Source organism: Mustela nivalis (genome assembly GCF_964662115.1).
Source record: "Mustela nivalis genome assembly, chromosome: 2".
NCBI classification, from domain to species: Eukaryota; Metazoa; Chordata; class Mammalia; order Carnivora; family Mustelidae; genus Mustela; species Mustela nivalis.
In genome coordinates, this window is record NC_139021.1 from 173,980,117 (window position 1) to 173,998,059 (window position 17,943).

Genomic DNA, 17,943 nt, shown 5'->3' on the forward strand with positions numbered 1-17,943 from the left:
TGGCTGATCTCCACCTTCTTAAAAGAACCCTTATTAAACTTCATTTTTTTTTTTTTTTAAACTTGCTGATGTTCTTAAAAGTCACTATTTGGCTCATAAGTCTTACAAAACAAACGATACTATCCCATGACTGAGGAAGCTATTCCCCTGTCCTTCTCACCTTGTCATAGGAAGGGTTTAAAAGGATGTATAAAATGTCAGCACTAAAAACAAAGGAGCAAAAGAGGTGGGATTCAGGTCAAGGTTGATGGTAATAGTTATCTATTATAGTTATTATGGGCCAGATACTGTGCCAAGTGTTTCACAGGTATTTAACCCTTGTACTGTTACTAGTATGTCCATTTGAGAGACTAGGAAATAACTTGTTCTGCAGGCACAGAATTAGTGTCAAAGGGGCCACATCTGAACCCACCACTGGTAGGATGGTACAGTAATTAAGACCACCAGCTCTGGAGTCACACTGCCTGGGTGTGCAGACTGGGGGACCTGGGTAAGTTACTTTCTGTGTGCCTCCGTTTCCTCCCATCTAAAATGGTGATGACAAGCGTGCCTATTTTCATGAGGCTGCTAAGAGAATTAAATGGCTGCTGCATACAGAGTCTTACAATCATGGCTGGCACAAGAGAGTGCTCAGATCTTGTTACTGCTCCTAATGACTAGGGGACTGAACACCTGTAGGCAGGGAGGTGCATGCTACTGCAGGATCTCTGGTAACACCCAACACTTTTCTAATTGTTTATTCCCTACTTCTGCAACTGGCTTCTGAGGGTATGACTTGGGAAATGAGCTATTTGGCTACATGGGTTTCTGTGGGAGGTGTACTCTGCCTCATAAATAGGATGCTTTAGTGCATGACAAAATATGGACTGAGTGAATGAGTATTACTCGGGCCACAGTAAACTGGAGGGTCATGAGGAACAAAATTCAAAAACAGTGTTTAAATTTTACTAATATTATTTTCTCAACATGTTTTCAAAAGCTCTTCTAAAAATTTTTAGATTCTTACTACTTTTTTGTGAAACCATTCTGATTCTCTTTATTGGAAAAAGAGATCTAAAAACAGAGCACATATAACCCCAACTAAAGTGTTCAACTTACTAGATGTCAAGACTTAAATGACAGCATCAGAAGCATAAAAACAAAAAACAGCAGATCAAGGCAGCATATGAACAAAATTCCATGTCTAGACTGACCTTTGATAACCACTGTACCTCAAACCCAACATGTCCAGAATGAGATCTTCTTTCTCCTCTTCTGGCACCTCATGGCTTCAGTCCTTCTGGCTTCCCGTCTCACTCTCCCCAAACGCCGCATTTCTAGTGGTATCCAAGTCACACTGATTCTATTTTCCACTTTCATTGTCACCATTCTGGTTCCGACTCTTCATTGCCCCTCATCTCTACTGTTTCCCTTCCTTCCCTCATAAATCATGTTCGACTTTATCCATTTGCTGCCAGATTTAGTGAAGTTATTAGTTACTAAATACTGTATGCCAGATACTGAACTAGACATTTTATTTATTTATTTTTAAAGATTTTATTTGTTAGAGAGAAAGCAAGAGCGCATGAACAAGGGGAGTGGCAGGCAGAGGGAGAAGCAGGTTCCCCGCTGAGCAAGGAGCCAGATGTGGGACTCATCCCAGCACCCTGGGATTATGACCTGAGCTAAAGGCAGACACTTAACTGAATGAGCTACCCAGGTGTCCCTTGAACGAGACATTTTAATATAGAGATTTCATTTATCCCTCCTACATCCACGTGAAGCACTACCAGTCCCATTTTATAGAGGAATAAAGTGCTTGTGGAAATGGATTTGAGGATGCTGAGATCATGCTGCCAAGAAGTGACCTAGCGTGACCTAGCTACGACTCAAATTCAGAACCAAGTTGCCTTAAACCAAGATTCTGATGAGATCACTTTCATTCTAAAAGCTTCCATAACTCCTACTGTCTTCCAGAGTAACAGCTAAATTTCTTAGTCTGGTATTTAAAGCACTTCTATAATACGGACCAACCTTTTTATTGCTGTTTTGTATAATCTTCCTACACTACCATATTCTTTAGTCAGTCTGGATAACACGTATCCTAAACATACTCAACCATTCTCATTCTTTATTTGGTTTTAACTCATGTCCTTCACCTTGAAATGTCCTCCCTACCATCTCAAAACACTACATACACGTGGGAAGCTTGGCTCAAATGTCACCTCCTATTCTTTCTCAGTTTTCCTAGCAGAATGCTATCTCCCCTCCATAGTATTTGGTTCTCAAACTCTCTTAGAACATTCAAATGCTAACTATAATACTTACGCTCCCATACTGCTGATCCTACTGTTGATCTTACTTTTTCACTGCTTCACTGCTTATACCTCATATTCATCTTTTTTTTTCTCTTTTATTTATTTGACAGGGATGGAGCGGGGACAAACAGGGGGAGTGACAGAAGGAGAGGGAGAAGCAGGTTTCCCATTGAGCAAGGAGCCTGATGAGGGGCTCCACGCAGGGCTCGATCCCAGGACCCTAAGATCATGACCTGAGCCGAAGGCAGACACTTAACCGCCTGAGGCACCCAGGCACCCCTTGGGCTTCTTTTTCATATTCACAAAGTGCCTTACGTGAATTGGAGTTGATGTTTCTATATTTTAACTTAAGTTCCTACTCTTTTCACAGTATTTCACAATCATATTAAACACACTAAGAAACTATGAAACAAAGAACTGCATCCCTCATTTTTAAGCTAGATGAACTTAAACACTGATATTAGTAGAACTTGAACACTGTTTTTGAATTTTGTTCCTCATGACCCTCCAGTTTACTGTGGCCCGAGTAACACCATTTAGACTAAGAGCAGAAATGCTGCATAGAATTTACAACTAAAGCTTAAAAGGCATTTAGTTTACTTAAGAAGCCAAATTACAGAACATTATATATGATTAAAATTCCACTGAGTCCCTACTGTATTCACAAATATTATCAAATTGAATTAAACCAGAGTTTTCATAAAAACTGGCATTTTCAAAAAAGCTTTATTTGCCCTAATCTTTTTCTTCCTTTTGATAAGATTAAGACTGTAAATGGCAAATGGTTAAATAGGAACACCAAAATGCTATCTGCAAGACATCTGGCCTTAAGCAAACACACCAAAATGCCAGCTCAGAAGCATCTAATGTATTTATAAATTTGTCTGTCTCAGATGTTCTTACTTGTAATCAGAGTTCTTTAGGGAATCTTTTTTGACTCTTTGTATGTATAGTCAACAAACTGTAGACAGATCTGGACAGCTATCATTCAGCAAGACTTCTAAAACTCTCCAAACCAAAAGGGAAGTAAGACAAGTAAATTTCGAATCACAGTCATTTTATTTAGGCTACACTGAACTATATACATAGAGTGGGAAGTTCTTTTAATGTTTTAAATAATGCCATTATACCATTATGTACCATATTTGTAAACTAAAACCAGGCTTTTGGGACTCCCTAGTGGCTCAGTCGGTTAAGCACCTGCCTTCAGCTCAGGTCATGATCCGGGAATCCTGGGACTGAGTCCTGGATCAGGCTGCATGTTCGGTGGGAAGCCTGCTTCTCCCTCCACCTGCTGCACCCCCGATTGTGTTCTCTCTCTCTCTGACAAATAAATAAGTAGAATCTTAAAAAAAATATTAAAACTAGGCTTTTATAAAGTGGGTAGTAAATCTCATTTTGTGACTAAGGCATGTTGAAACCTAGAAGTCTAGAAGAAAAAAGTCCAAGGGTAAATGGAGGCTCACAGCTAGTCAGGCATTTTCAGTATTCCCAAAAACATTCACTGAATTTCCACTAAATGCCAACTGCTATAGGTAAAAACAATCATAGTGTTTGTGATAAAGAAAGACACCGGTGAAGATAACACCAATCAAATTATCATAGAAATGTAAGTATGAATTCCCAACTATGAGAAATATTCCTGGGACACCTAGGTGGCTCAGTTGGTTAAACGTCTGCCTTTGGCTCAGGTCGTGATCCCAGGGTACTGGGATCAAGTCCACATCAGGCTCCCTGCTTGGCAGCGAGCCTGCTTCTCCCTTTCCCTCTGCCCCTCCCTCTGCTCCTGTGCTCACACCACTCTCTCTCTGTCACTCTCGTTAATAAATAAATAAAAATCTTTTAAAAAGATATTCCCAATGTATCTTATGCTCACTAGGCAAAGTTTTCTAGAAGAATGATGACTGGTTGAAGTATCAGCCAGGGTTTGATAAGGTTTGATCAGAAAACACCTTAGTATCTGAAACAGCGGTACGTCAAAATAGGGGAATGATTACTCAATGATAAAACTGAAAACCAAACAGGAGGCAGTGGAGCGACTCAGATACTAGCAAAAGTCGCTACCAACTTTAGGCTGGAAGAACAGAGGGAGGAATTGGTCTTAGAACCAGCCAGATGATAGAGCACCCAGCATAAGCAGGAAATACAGTGGGTCTGTCCTAGGAGAAGCACAGAGCCCTGGAGGAGAGATAATAGCTGCCAAACATGTTTGTTGTCCAAGGCCAAGGGGAACAGGAAGAATACCCCAGCTTCCCCAGTCCACTTCTACTTCCCATCAGAACTTCACATGGGTTAAACACAGCTGAGAGTCAACTGATACTAAAGCCCTGCAAAAACTGCCAGTGGAGGTCAGCCCTGTCATACATGGTGCAGGGCTCAGGCCCAATAATGTGTCTAAAGGTGAACAAGCTAAGGGTTGCCACAGAGATCTGAAGAATGGGGAAAGGCACAGTATGCATGTAGAAAAAGGGGCTGGGGAAGGGTGTGCATGTTCAAAAGCTGTGTAGTACACAGAGTATGGCAAGTCTGAAAGAGTGAAAGATGGTCAGTATAGCTAAAGCCGAATGGAAGGGTAGAAGAGAAGACTGGAGAAACAGAGGCCAGGCCAGGGAGTGCTTTGTGGGGGACATCAAAGAATTTGTCTCATTCTAGGAGCTACATGAAACCATTGAGAAATTTAAGAAGGCAACCGAAAGATCAGATTTGTATTTCAGAATGATCACTTATCCTCCACTTACCCTCCTAGGACACTGACTGAACAATTGGGACATTTCAGGGTGTCCACTAGGTACGATACACATAGCATTACTTGTCTCCCTATAAAGTCTACCAGCAAGTAGGCAGTGTGCAGAATTATCAAAGACCTTTTAAGTAAATTTCTTTTAGCATTTATATCATCTGATCATCAACCATCAGGGACATGATTTATTTTTATTGCCCTAAAGATCTATTTCCTTGCTCAGTATATTTGTTGATCATCTTGTTTCTTTTTTGTGTTTTTATGCTTCCATTAATCATTCACTTACCTTTGTATTTTTAGCTGAAGATCACTAACTTTTCCCCATTCACTTATCTATATATGGCTATCTCACTGCCACATTAACTTTACCTTTTTCTCCCCACATTATCTAGCTCTCATAAATTACTTGTATTATAAAAACCAGGATTGCACAAATAATTAATTCTGTGAGAATTTCACGGTTTTAAAATAAGTGTATTCATTTTGTGACACCACTCTCATGTTAAGCTGAAATTTTTTGTTTGGAGGCACAAAGACATATTTATTTCTTTAAGGATCCTAGAGCTCGTATACTTTAAGCACAGTTTTGAATTCTTATGCAACAGTCCTATGAGCTTTTTCTTCATTTTGTTCCTCTTAACTTGGGAGCATCTTAGAAAAGTTTTGTGCCATGTGTAAATCTGCATATTATATTGTACATCCTTCTTTTTGGTTTGTGCTGTCCAGTAGAATAGCTACTAGCTACATGTGGCTACTGAGCACTTGAAACCTGATTAGGATGAATTGTGATGTGTTATAAAATACGCACCAGATTTCAAAGACTTTAGAAGGAAAAAAAAATCCCCAACTCCTCACTGTTTATGTAGATCATATGTTGAAATAACAATGTTTTGGGTATACTGATCAAGTAAAACATTACTAATATTAAGTTCACTTATTTATTTTTAGTTTTTAAATGCAGCCACAAGATAACTTAAAATCACATAATGGTGTACTATTTATTTCCATTGGATAGTGTGTTTTCAGCTAATTTGTGAAAACCGATCAAAGTCCTAGACTCAATCACTCCAGATATTATACCTGGGCATCTTTGTCGTTAAGGCAGCTCTATCTGTAACAAAGGATACAGATATCTGCTAAAGAAATAATTTAGGAACCTTTCGTATGGTTCTTCATCAAAAACTTTCTGAAAGTTGAAACACATTTACTATTTCCATTTCTTCTATACGGCTGTTTAGCACTGTAATATTAGATTAAGCAGGGAATGAGCTCCCTATTAACTGTATTTTCTTTCAACTGATTACGGTCCCTCTACCAAGTGTTTCCTGGATTCAGCTGCCTCAACCTTTACTTTGAAAGTATAGGGAGACTCGCTGTAATCTATAATAAGGCAGATTGCCTCTGAATCAGGCTCAATCTTGGGCAACTGAGCATGGCTCATTTTATTATGAAGGTCATCCTTCCACTCAGATCCCATCTCCTGAGTTTTAGAGGTCTCCTTGCCTCTGCTCTACACTGATTCCACTACTACCACTCTCAAATGTCTTCTAATTATTAGAACACCACTCAGTCCAATCTTTGTTAGAGTAGTGGGATTTAATGGAACAAGGACAGATCCTATAGGCAAAAGCCTTTGGCTCTTTTTATCTGGGCAAAGTATTTCACAGACCCATGTTATATATTTGGTTCCCATGCCTCTCTCATACTTACAGTTCTTTGAAAATTGGGATCATTTCCTCAGATGCCTCTTTAATTTTAAGGGTATGTTTAAGAAGAAAACTGAGGAAGCCTGATACAAATTATTTATCTTTCAGAATCAGATCCCTTAAAAAAACTGAGGTTTTTGATTGGGAAGTAGCAATGAAGAAAAAGTACAACTCAGGTCAAAACAGATCAAATCTAGAATCTAGGAGGTGAATTCTTCTGACTTCACAATCTGTGGTATGGCTGACCCTCTCTAAAGCCTTTCTTATAGCAGTTGCCAACCCGCGCATTGCCAATGGACACCATATAACCCTCTGAATATACTCATTCTGATTAAGAGTTCGAAATTATCATTTATGGATTCTCCCCAAATGTCAGCAAAACACTCTTCAGGGATTTATTACTTCTTATCTTTCAGGAAGATCTGAAATATCATTACATCTCCTAATGTCTTTAACCACAGTTCCCTTGGGAGCCTGCACATTGGGTTCCATAAGACATGAAGTGCTTCCATTTTTACTGAACACACGACTGTTCCAGAATCTCCCTTCTGCCCATCTACTGTACATTCAGGGACCCAGAAGATTCCTTTCTATTTATTTGTCCATTTCAAAACAGGAAGAAATCCATATTCTTTTCCATTACTCACTTACATCCCAATATATAAGAAAAATTCCCTTAAAAATAAGTTCTCAGACAGATTTGAATATTTTCTGATAGAAGACTGTGGGCTGGGCACCTAAACTGCATTCATAACCTTCACCTGTGCCTTCTACTCTACAAAACCTAAAAAACTAAAGTGATTCTCTGTAGTTCCTTGCTGTTGGGGACACTGAGTGACTCAGTTCTAGCCAATGGATACAAGTGGATCCCTGGGACCATCCAGGAAAGCATTTAAAAAGGACAAAACCCGGCTGACATGTGCATTTGGCATGCTTTAGACCTCACCCCTGCTTTTGATTTTTTTCTTTAAAGATTTCATTTGAGAGAGAGAGAGAGAAGGAGCAGAGGGAGAGGGAGAAGCAGATTCCCTCCTGAGCAGGGAGCCTGATGTGGGGCTTGATCCCAGGACCCTGATATCATGACCTGAGCTGAAGGCAGACTCTTAACTGACAGAGCCACCCCATGTGCCCCAATATTACTTTTTTTCTTGAAAGGTGGATACCCAGGGTGCATTAGACATCTTGCAGTTATGAGGATAAAAATCCCACACTAGGGGTGATGGAGGAGGAAGCCAGTTAAGAGCCAAGGCTCTGTGCTTAGAGTATCACTGAGCTGCCATCCTAACTCACAGCTTCTCATACAAGATAAGTCTTTTTCTTGCTTAAACCACTATTCACTTGGTTTTGCTAATACTTGCAGCTAATGCATTAAGACCGTTCCATCTCCACCTCCCAACATTTGTGCCAACACTACAAACTTAAAGCTTTTCTTTTCTTTCTTTCTTTCTTTTTTTTTGAGATTTTATTTATTTATATTTGAGGAAGAAAGAAAGTGAGAAATAGAGCACAAGCAGAGGGAGGAGGAGAAGGAATGCAGACTCCCTGCTGAGCAGGCAGCCCAACCTGGGACTGGATCCCAGGACACCTGAGCCAAAGGCAGATGCTTAATCCATTGAGCCACCCAGGTGTCCCTAAAGCATTTTCATCTATTGTTATTATTAATGATCTTCCACTATCAGCAACATAAGATACACTATAATGCTTTAAAGACTCAAAGACACATTTAAAATATGGAAAGACTTAAGTTTCTTTCATTCTATATATTCACTGAAACTAGTGGCTCTCTTCACTGAATGAATTTCAACATTTAAAAAATTAATTTAAGCCTGAAAACTGTATTTATACAAAGATAGCTTCTAAACTCATCAAATACCTTCACACACTTATTTTTTAATGATGTTCTTTTTTTCTATCGCAATTTGCAATATATTGCAAATGATCAAATCCTATTCTGTAATCTTTTATGTAGTCCTAAAGAACACAATGAATTCTTCTCCTGAGAGTTATTAAATTCAGTCCTATGTAATTTAATGCCTGGAGACACTTAACTGCTGCTGACATTTTTGACACCAGATGTAATTAGTAACCTAGAATTCTTCTCCAAAACTACCTATGACATATGCGAAGACCTAAAATTGTGACTCAAGATTAAAGTCTTACTAACCTTTTCTGTAAAATATTAAAGCTGTCTAATCTCATACTTCTGCAAATATAACAAGGGAAACTGAAAATGCCATTAGCAATGGCAAGTTATGACCATTTCATACCTGGATAAAACAAAAATGCTTTTTCATGTATTCATGTAATTCAGAACAAACTGGTTATTTTATTCCTCTGAGGAATTGTTTCAAATTGTTTGACATGTAACTTAAAAGAAAGCTGAGGTACGAATGACCACCAAAGAAATGGGAGACTTTCCTAAAAACCATTATTTTAACCATGTCATCCCTGTGCTCAAAATCTTTAATAGCTCTTTACTACTTCCATAAATTCAAACTCTGTGGCCTGTCCTCCCTTTCCAGCTTTATTCCCCCCTACTATCCCACCCTGGTCAAAATTACTCTATTTATTCCAAAAGAATTTCATACTACTCAATTTTTTGTAAGTTATTACACAAAGGAATTATGTTAATTTAGAAACAATTTAAGGTCAAAGGAACATCCAAATACCACATTACCATTAAAAAAGTTAAAAAAAAAAAAAAAAGATGAATCACAGACATGTACCCTGAAGGAAATAATACATTATATGTTAATAATAAAAAAAATAAAAAAATAAAAATATCCTCAACCAGAATTACAGATAACCTCAGATATTTAGAATACATCTAAGTCTGACATATATACCTAAACCTAGATATTCCAGAAAGAGCTCTAGTACCTTCTCTAAAATATGGGGATTGAAGAAATCCCACTGAAGTACACATCCTATTTGTATATATGCTAAAAATGTGTTTCTCCCTTCAGATAATTCGGAGTTCAGAAAAATAAAACGTGGTTCGATTAAAAAAAAAAAAAAAGTCATGTTCTCCAAGAGCATGGAGACATGCTTACAGACCTATTTTAAAAATTGAGAACTGTGACTACTTTTTAAGATGCTACAAAGAATAACAGGTTATTTTAGAAATACTAAAAGCACATCATTACTACTATAAAACAGCTAGGTAGCATAGTTCAGAAGTACATATTCACCATAATGAAGACATAATAGAGAAATAGTATTGGCTACAAATAATAATCACAGAACTGGCTATATTGCCACAAAGAATTATTATTAATATTATTATTGCCACCAAGAATTAAATGTAATAGAAACAATGAAATATTTAAGTTCTTAAATACATCTTTAAAGAATACAATTATAATTTATTCCTGCAAAAAAACTAATGATGTGCTAAATGGATCTTATTTTTCAAAAGACTAAAAAGTAACTCCAGCAAGGTTTGGGGGTTCCAAGAAGCACTCTTGGAATTTTATTACCACCAAACCCATAATATTTCAGTATATACTTAATAAATGAAATAAATTATCTAAAAAAAAGGGGATATTGTTCCTTTAGGACATAGCCTGCCCCCAACACCCCTGCTTCAGCCATAAAATTCTGAAACTCTTGTTTCCATTGTGAAACATCGTGGGCTTAGTATAGATATTCTGTAGATAATTTTGATAAACACTCTAAATCTTTAATAGACTACTAGATTTAAGCAAAACACAAGAAGCACATAATAATTACTATTAAAACTTTTATTCAGAATATTCAGAAACTACCAACTCATTTTGGAAACAAATTAACCAAAAACTAGTGACAATTTTTATTCATTTAAGGGCTCAAAAGAATCCAACCAAGTCTACTTAAAACATGTTGAGAGCAAAGCACTATTTTTTTTTTTAATTCTAGCATTTAAAATATTTTAAAAGTCTTTATAGTTTTTCAATCTTGCAATTTAGGTGACTGTTTGTTTGTTTCCTTTCTTCTTATCAAAAAAGAAATCATGACATTAAAAAGAAAAAAATACACTAAAAAAAGGAAAAAAAAGAAACCAGAACTCTAAGTCCTTCATACACCAAAAGCATAGCCTAAATCCATTCTTTTTTCTATCTCCTCAGCTACCACCTAGTTACAGTAACCAACAATGCCCCTAAATGCCTCCTAACCAACCTTGCTCTAGGTTTACTCTTGTCTTCTATAATCCTTTGTCTATACAAGCAGAACATTTACTGCAAAATGTACACAAGATCATGTCTTAAAACTCTCCCACCACAAATAATGAAATTCAAACCCCTTACAAGATTAAGCGTGACTCTCTAGCTCTCATATCATGCTCTCGCTATACTAGCCTTCTTTTTCGTTCCTCAAACTCCCACGCCCTCACACATCTGCTGCTGCCTTTGCTGGAAATGCCTTCCACTGCCTCATTTCCCCAGACTCTCCATGTGGCTTGCTCCTCTTCACAATTCAGGCCTTGTCTTAGTGAACAGTCGTCAGACTTAGCATATAAAAATTAGGTAAATACTTGAAACAAACAATATTATTCACTATTTATCTGAAATTCTAACTGGGGTATCCTGCGTTCCAGTGTCATCTCTTTAGAGGTTTTCCTTATTATCACCAGCTTTGAAGAATCTGTTCTATCATAATCCTATTTTTTTCACAGTATCTGTCAATCTCTGGAAATTACCTTCACTTTTTTGGTTTACCCATTTATTGTCATTTTCAGTTCTCTCTTCTTCTAACCCTCATGCTAAACCTCTACCCCATGATAACACCATAAAATCAGGGTCTTTTCTTTTTCTGGACTGTTTCCTGAATCTAACACAGCACCTAGTATAAGGTAAGCACTCATAAAACATCTACCCAATGAAAGAAGGCTCTAAATTTTCTTGCTCTCTAAGGTGTTTAGAATTCTTTCTAATTCCATCCCTGTGAAATAACTTTAAAGCTCTAGAAGGAAAATTAGAAAAGGTTTCTAATGCAAGCAAGTGATCTGAACACCACAGTTTTATGAGATTCATTTTTTCACTATTGTGCTGCATTAAGACAAATAAGAGCTGTTCACAATTGCTTGACATGAACAAAAATAACTCTATAAATATAGAAACATTATTAAAGGTATGTTTATAGAACGCAAAAGTTTAGAAAGATGTAAAACTATGCAAATCTACTGTACCGTCTTAATAGAACTCCTTTGTTTTTCTTCCCAAACACCACTGCTCAACTCGAGTGTACAATGAATATTTGCCTCTCTGTCATAGGATCCAAAAATGAGTAACCTGCAATATAAAAATAAAACAGGGAGACTATTACACCAGTTATACACAATAAAATTATTCTGATTATAATACCAAGAAATAATAAACTACTCCATTACTATTTATAATTTTGGAAACAGAAAAAAAATTACGTCAAACACTTAGTACACCCTCTAGTGGAAAAGTGAAGTAAAGCCAAAATTAGGTGAAATTCCAGGACAAACTTTCTTCCCAACGAAATCAAGCAGATAGTAGTAGTATGTATTCATGAGGTAAACAAACTGACCAGACATCTATAGATAGTAGCAAAAGTTACAGATCTTTGAATGAGACTGTTGAATTTAAAAAATTAGTTGCAGAGTGATACACATAGTACCATACCATCCCTATAAAAACACACACTTAAGATAGTACAATATAGTTACTTATAAACATACCCACACACTTCTCCATCTAATAGTGTTTAGTTAGGCAAATTAACTTCTTAAAATCCATCTCCTTCTCTGAAAAATTCAGGGCAAAAATAATACCACTTAGAGCTGCTGTGAGAACAAAAGAAGGTAAATGCATACAAGACATTTAGTACAGCACCTAGCAGACACTAAGTGTTCCACAAGTGTTTGCTATTTCTATTATCCTGAAAACAACTGTCAAGGAATACCTGCATCACCTAATTTTACTGTTTAATACTCAGAACTAAAAAGGAAATCTCAGGCCCAATCTTGAGATGATGTAAGCAGTTTTATTATTGAAGGAAAAAAATATTACCCACATGTCTAGCTTCCATACTACCCGTCTTCTAAATCAGAACATAAGTCTACCAATGTATTTCAGGAGTAAGTTTGAGAATAGCTTTAGCGTTAATCAACATTTTGACTACTTCTCTGTTATTTTATGTCCACACAAAGATCATGGGGGTAAAAGTGAGATATATAAAAAAAAAAAAAAGAAAGAAAAAAAGAGGGGCGCCTGGGTGGCTTAGTGGGTTAAGGCTCAGGTCATGATCCCAGAGTCCTGGGATCGAGCCCTACATCAGGCTCTCTGCTCGGCGGGGAGCCTGCTTCCTCCTCTCTCTCTGCCTCCTTGTGATCTCTGTCTCCTCGTGATCTCTGTCTGTCAAATAAATAAATAAAATCTAAAAAAAAAAAAAAAGGTAAATAAAACATATTAGAGTAATATGAGAAAACTGTGTCCTAAGGTTGGAGACTGCTAGCAAATCATGTCCATACTTCACAAACTAGTTGATGATCATCAACTAAAAACCTGAATAAACTCAGAGCAAAACAAAGACAAAAACAACTCTAAATTTAGATAGTTTTTAATCTTAAAAGTAAATTTAAACTTAGTGCTTAACAGCCTACTGCCAAAAAGTTAAAATTCATAATTATAAAATATTGTTTAGAAAAAAGAATTTTCATTCATCAAAGCTCTGCTGCCACCATCTGTTCAAAAGAGTAAACTACCTACAAGCCTTTACTATCATGCACAGAAGGGTAGGCACTAGCTAATGCTCCTCAATTCCCAAAATATATTAATCTTCAGGATTTAGGAATGAGAAAGCACATTTATCAGAATCCTTCCCTGAAACCATAATACTTCTGTCATACTTTTATAACACCATTTTAATGTTTTTTTAAAAGAATAACACAAAACTTAACAATGATTAGCTCAAAATGAGTCACAGACCTAAATGTAAGAGAATCTTTGTGACCCTGACTTAGGCAATGGTTTAAGACTGAAAAGCAAATGTACAAGTACCAAAGGGGGTAAAAATAAATGGGACTATGCCACTTACAATTCAATCCTGAGTTAAACAAAGGCTTTACATTCAGATTATATAAACACCAGAAATACACAGTTACAATCACTGGCTAATACATATTTAGAATCAAATGAACACTCAATATATGCTGAATAAGCAAGAAGCAGTACAGAAATTTTTTACTATACTACTTTGAAAGGGGGAGGAGTACATACTGCTGAACAAAATGACAAAGGAAATTGTCTTTAGATCCCTGTCTCCTGAAAGAAATATTATTAGTTCTATGAAAGTTCTTTCCAAGTTCAAAAGGTTAACTTTTTTAAAGGCAAAAGTATATTGGAACCTCATGTTAAACATAAACACAGGGGGTGCCTGGGTGGCTCAGTGGGTTAAGCCGCTGCCTTCGGCTCGGGTCGTGATCTCAGGGTCCTGGGATCGAGTCCCACATAGGGCTCTCTGCTCAGCGGGGAGACTGTTTCCTCCTCTCTCTCTCTCTCTGCCTGCCTCTCTGTCTACTTGTGATCTCTCTCTGTCTAATAAATAAATAAATAATCTTTAAAAAAAAAAAAAACATAAACACAAACACTACCTATCAAGAGATAGAATTTATATGACTCAAGACCAAACCACTGAGAAAAGGAAAGTAATTCTCAATGTGCCCTTCTATAACAATCTCAATTTACACCAGAAAAGAAAAATAAAAATTCTTCTTCTTTTTTTTTTTTAAATGATTAATTTGAAGGGAGTCTTGCACCTGTAGGGAGTCAAATATCAACTCACTGGCCGTGAGAAGAATCAAACGTAACTGACCTCCTCCTGTACACGCTTAGGGCCTATACTACCCTCTCCCTTCCCTCTGAAACCATCCTAACTCAGAACCCAACTCTCTAGTCTATGACAAAAACCAAACCTAATGTCCAGTCCTTGTCTTTTTCCTGCTTTACTTCTTTTCTTCTTCTTCTTTTTTTTAAAGATTTTGAGAGAGAGAGAGAGAGAGAAAGTGCACACGTGAGGGGGAGGATGGGCAGAGGGAGAGAGAGAGAATCCGAAGCAGGCTCCACGCTGAGTGCAGAGCCCAACTTGGGGTTTGATCTAATGACCCCAAGACCATGACCTGAGCTGAAAACAAGAGCCAGAAGCTCAACTGACTAAGCCACCCTGCACCTCTCTTCTGCTTTGCTTCTAAAACCCCAAGTTTACAGAACACTTGTATAGGGACCTCTACCATATCCTACTACTAAAGATACATAAAATCACATTTATCACCCTCTGAAAAAATACCTCTATTTCTCCCACTAGTCCTGAAAGGCAGTAGCTGTGTCTTGGTCTTTATAACTTCCAATACCTAGAAAAACAATCAATACTTGATGATCAAATCAAAGTCAATTTTGACTCAATTTTATTCAACTCAAATCTTTAACAGTTTGTTCATTTGCCTCCCTACCTATACTCATCCACATATTCAGCCACTCTGGAAACCCTGTCCTGGTTATTCTATTTGTCCTTTCTTTCTGTCCCTACTGATCCATATCAGTTTTTTAAAGATTTTATTTTATTTATGTGACAGAGAGAGACACAGTGAGAGAGGGAACACAAGCAGGGGGAGTGGGAAAGGGAGAAGCAGGGAGCCTGATGCAGGGCTTGATCCCAGGACCCTCCCCAAAACCCCACTGAACAGGGAGCCTGATGCAGGGCTTGATCCCAGGACCCTGGGATCATGACCTGAGCCAAAGGCAGATGCTTAACGACTGAGCCACCTGGTCGCCCCCTGATCCATACCTTTTAAGCACTCACCTTTACCCTGTAACACCTCTTAATTAGGCTCTGGGGCTTTAACCTTTCTCTCTGTCCAATCTACCTTATAAATAACAAACTTCTTAAAACAAGTGGTTCTTAATGTCACCTTCAAGATACCTTTGGTGACTTCCCTCTGATTAAAGGATAACTACCTTGGACGTCTTCTGCTAGCAAATTTGGCCCTGACTTTTCACATAAACATCTAAATTTCACTCAGACAGGTCCCTGAAAATACAAACTTTCACTTTTGCCTTACTGGCTTTTTCCCCAGTCACCTACATGATTATATTTTGTTTTTGTTTTAAACTTTTATTTAAATTCTAGTATTTAACATATAGTATAATACTGGTTTCAGGAAAACTTAGTGATTCACCCAGTGCTCATCGATAACACTCAGTGCTCATCATTAACAAGTACTCTCTTTAATGCCCATCACCCACGTACATCCCTCACCTTCCTCCCTCCCACATCCCTCAGTTTTCTCTATAGTTATGAATCCTGAATCTTTTATGGGTAGCTTCCCTCTTTTTCCCCCCTTCCAAATGTTCATCTGTTTTGTTCCTTAAATTTCACATGAGGGAAATCACATGGTATTTGTCTTTCTCTGACATATTTTGCTTAGCATAATACACTCTAGCTCCATGCATGTCATTGCAAATGGCAAGATTTCAATTCTTTTTGATGGCTGAGTAATACTGCTATCTACATCTATATATATCTATATATCTATCTTACATTTTCCTTTTCCATTCATTAGGTGATGGATATTTGGCCTCTCTCCATAGTCAATAACTGTTGTTGTCTGTGTTGTTAATTTTAGCCATTCTGACAGGTGTGAGGTTGTAGCTCATTGTGGTTTTGATCTGTATTTCCCTGATGATGAGTGATGCTGAGCACCTTTTTATGTGTCTGTTAGCCATCTGGATGTTTTCTTTAAAAAAATGTCAATTCACGTCTTCTGACCATTTCCTAATTGGACTATTTTTGTTTCTTGGGTGTTGAGTTTGATACATTCTTTATAGATTTTGGATATTATCCCTTATCAGGTCATTTATAAATATCTTCTCCCATTTCACAGAATGTCTTTTAGTTGATTGTTTCCTTTGATGTGCAGAAGCTTTTTATCTTGGTGAAGTCCCAATAGTTCATTTTTGCTTTTGTTTCCCTTGCCTCCAGAGATGTATTTTATAAGAAGATGTTACAGCCAAGGTTGAAAGGTTCTTGCCTTTCAAGGATTTTGATGGATTCCTGTCTCACATTTAGGTCTTTTAGCCACTTTGAATTTAATTTTGTGTATGGTATAAGAAAATGGTCTAGTTTCGTTCTTCTGCATGCTGCTGTCCAGTTATCCTGACACCATTTGTTGAAGAGACTGTCTTTTTTCCATTGGCTATTCTTTCCTGCTTTGTGAAGATTAGTTGACTATATAGTTATGGGTTCATTTCTGGGTTTTCTGTTCTGTTCCACTGATCTATGCATCTGGTTTTTGCCAGTACCAAAATGCTTGATGACTATAGCCTTGTTACATAGCTAGCTTGAAGTCTGGAATTGTTGATGCCTCCAGTCTGCTTTTCTTTTTCAGGACTGCTTTGGCTATTCAGGGTCTTCTGTGGTTCCGAATTTTAGGTTTGCTCTAGCTCTGTGAAAATGCTGGTGGTATTTTGATAGGCGTGGCATTAAATGTGTAGACCTCTTTGGGTAGTGTAGATGTTCTTCCAATCCATCAGCATGTTTTGCCATTTTTTTGTGTCTTCTTCAATTTCTTTCATAAATGTTGTATAGTTTTCAGAGTACACATCTTTTACCTCTTTGGTTAGGTTTATGCCCAGGTTTCTCATTGTTTCTGGTTGCAATTGTAAATGGGATCGATTCTTTGATTTCTTTTTCTGCTGCTTCATTACTGGTGTATAGAAATGCAACAGATTTGCATATATTGATTTTATATCCTGTGACTCTGATGAATTCATGTATTAGTTCTAACATTTTGTGTGTGTGTGTGTGTGTGTGTGTAATCTTACGGGTTTTCTACATAGAGTATCATGTCATCTGTGAATAGTTAAAGTCAGACTCTTCCTTGCAGATTTGGATGCCTTTTCTTTTTTGTTGTTGTTGTTGTCTGATTACTAATGCTAAAGACTTCTAGTGCTATGTTAAATAATAATAATGGAATCACCTACACTATCTTATTGGCTTTTTTTCTAAAATCTGCCTTCCTTCTGTCTGTCTTCATATCCATGAGGTTTTCCACAGCAGTTTCAACTCCAAAATATTTTTTCCTTGCCCTAAATTTCTATAATATTTATTCTCTCAGTCTCATTTCAAACCAGACAGCCTTGTATATCTGGCTTTTTTATATACATCTATTTTTGTCTGTTAGCCCCAACTACATTCT

The 17,943-nt window shown here is 37.3% G+C and overlaps 1 protein-coding gene across 1 annotated transcript in view; it reads right to left on the reverse strand.

Moving 5' to 3' along the window:
- Nucleotides 1-17,943, reverse strand: part of PDZD8 (PDZ domain containing 8) — a 77,054-nt gene that overhangs the window by 22,357 nt on the left and 36,754 nt on the right. Inside the window, exon 3 of the mRNA XM_082719191.1 lies at nt 11,911-12,013. Coding sequence (XP_082575317.1) covers nt 11,911-12,013 — 103 coding nt within the window. The remainder of the gene's footprint in view (nt 1-11,910; nt 12,014-17,943) is intronic.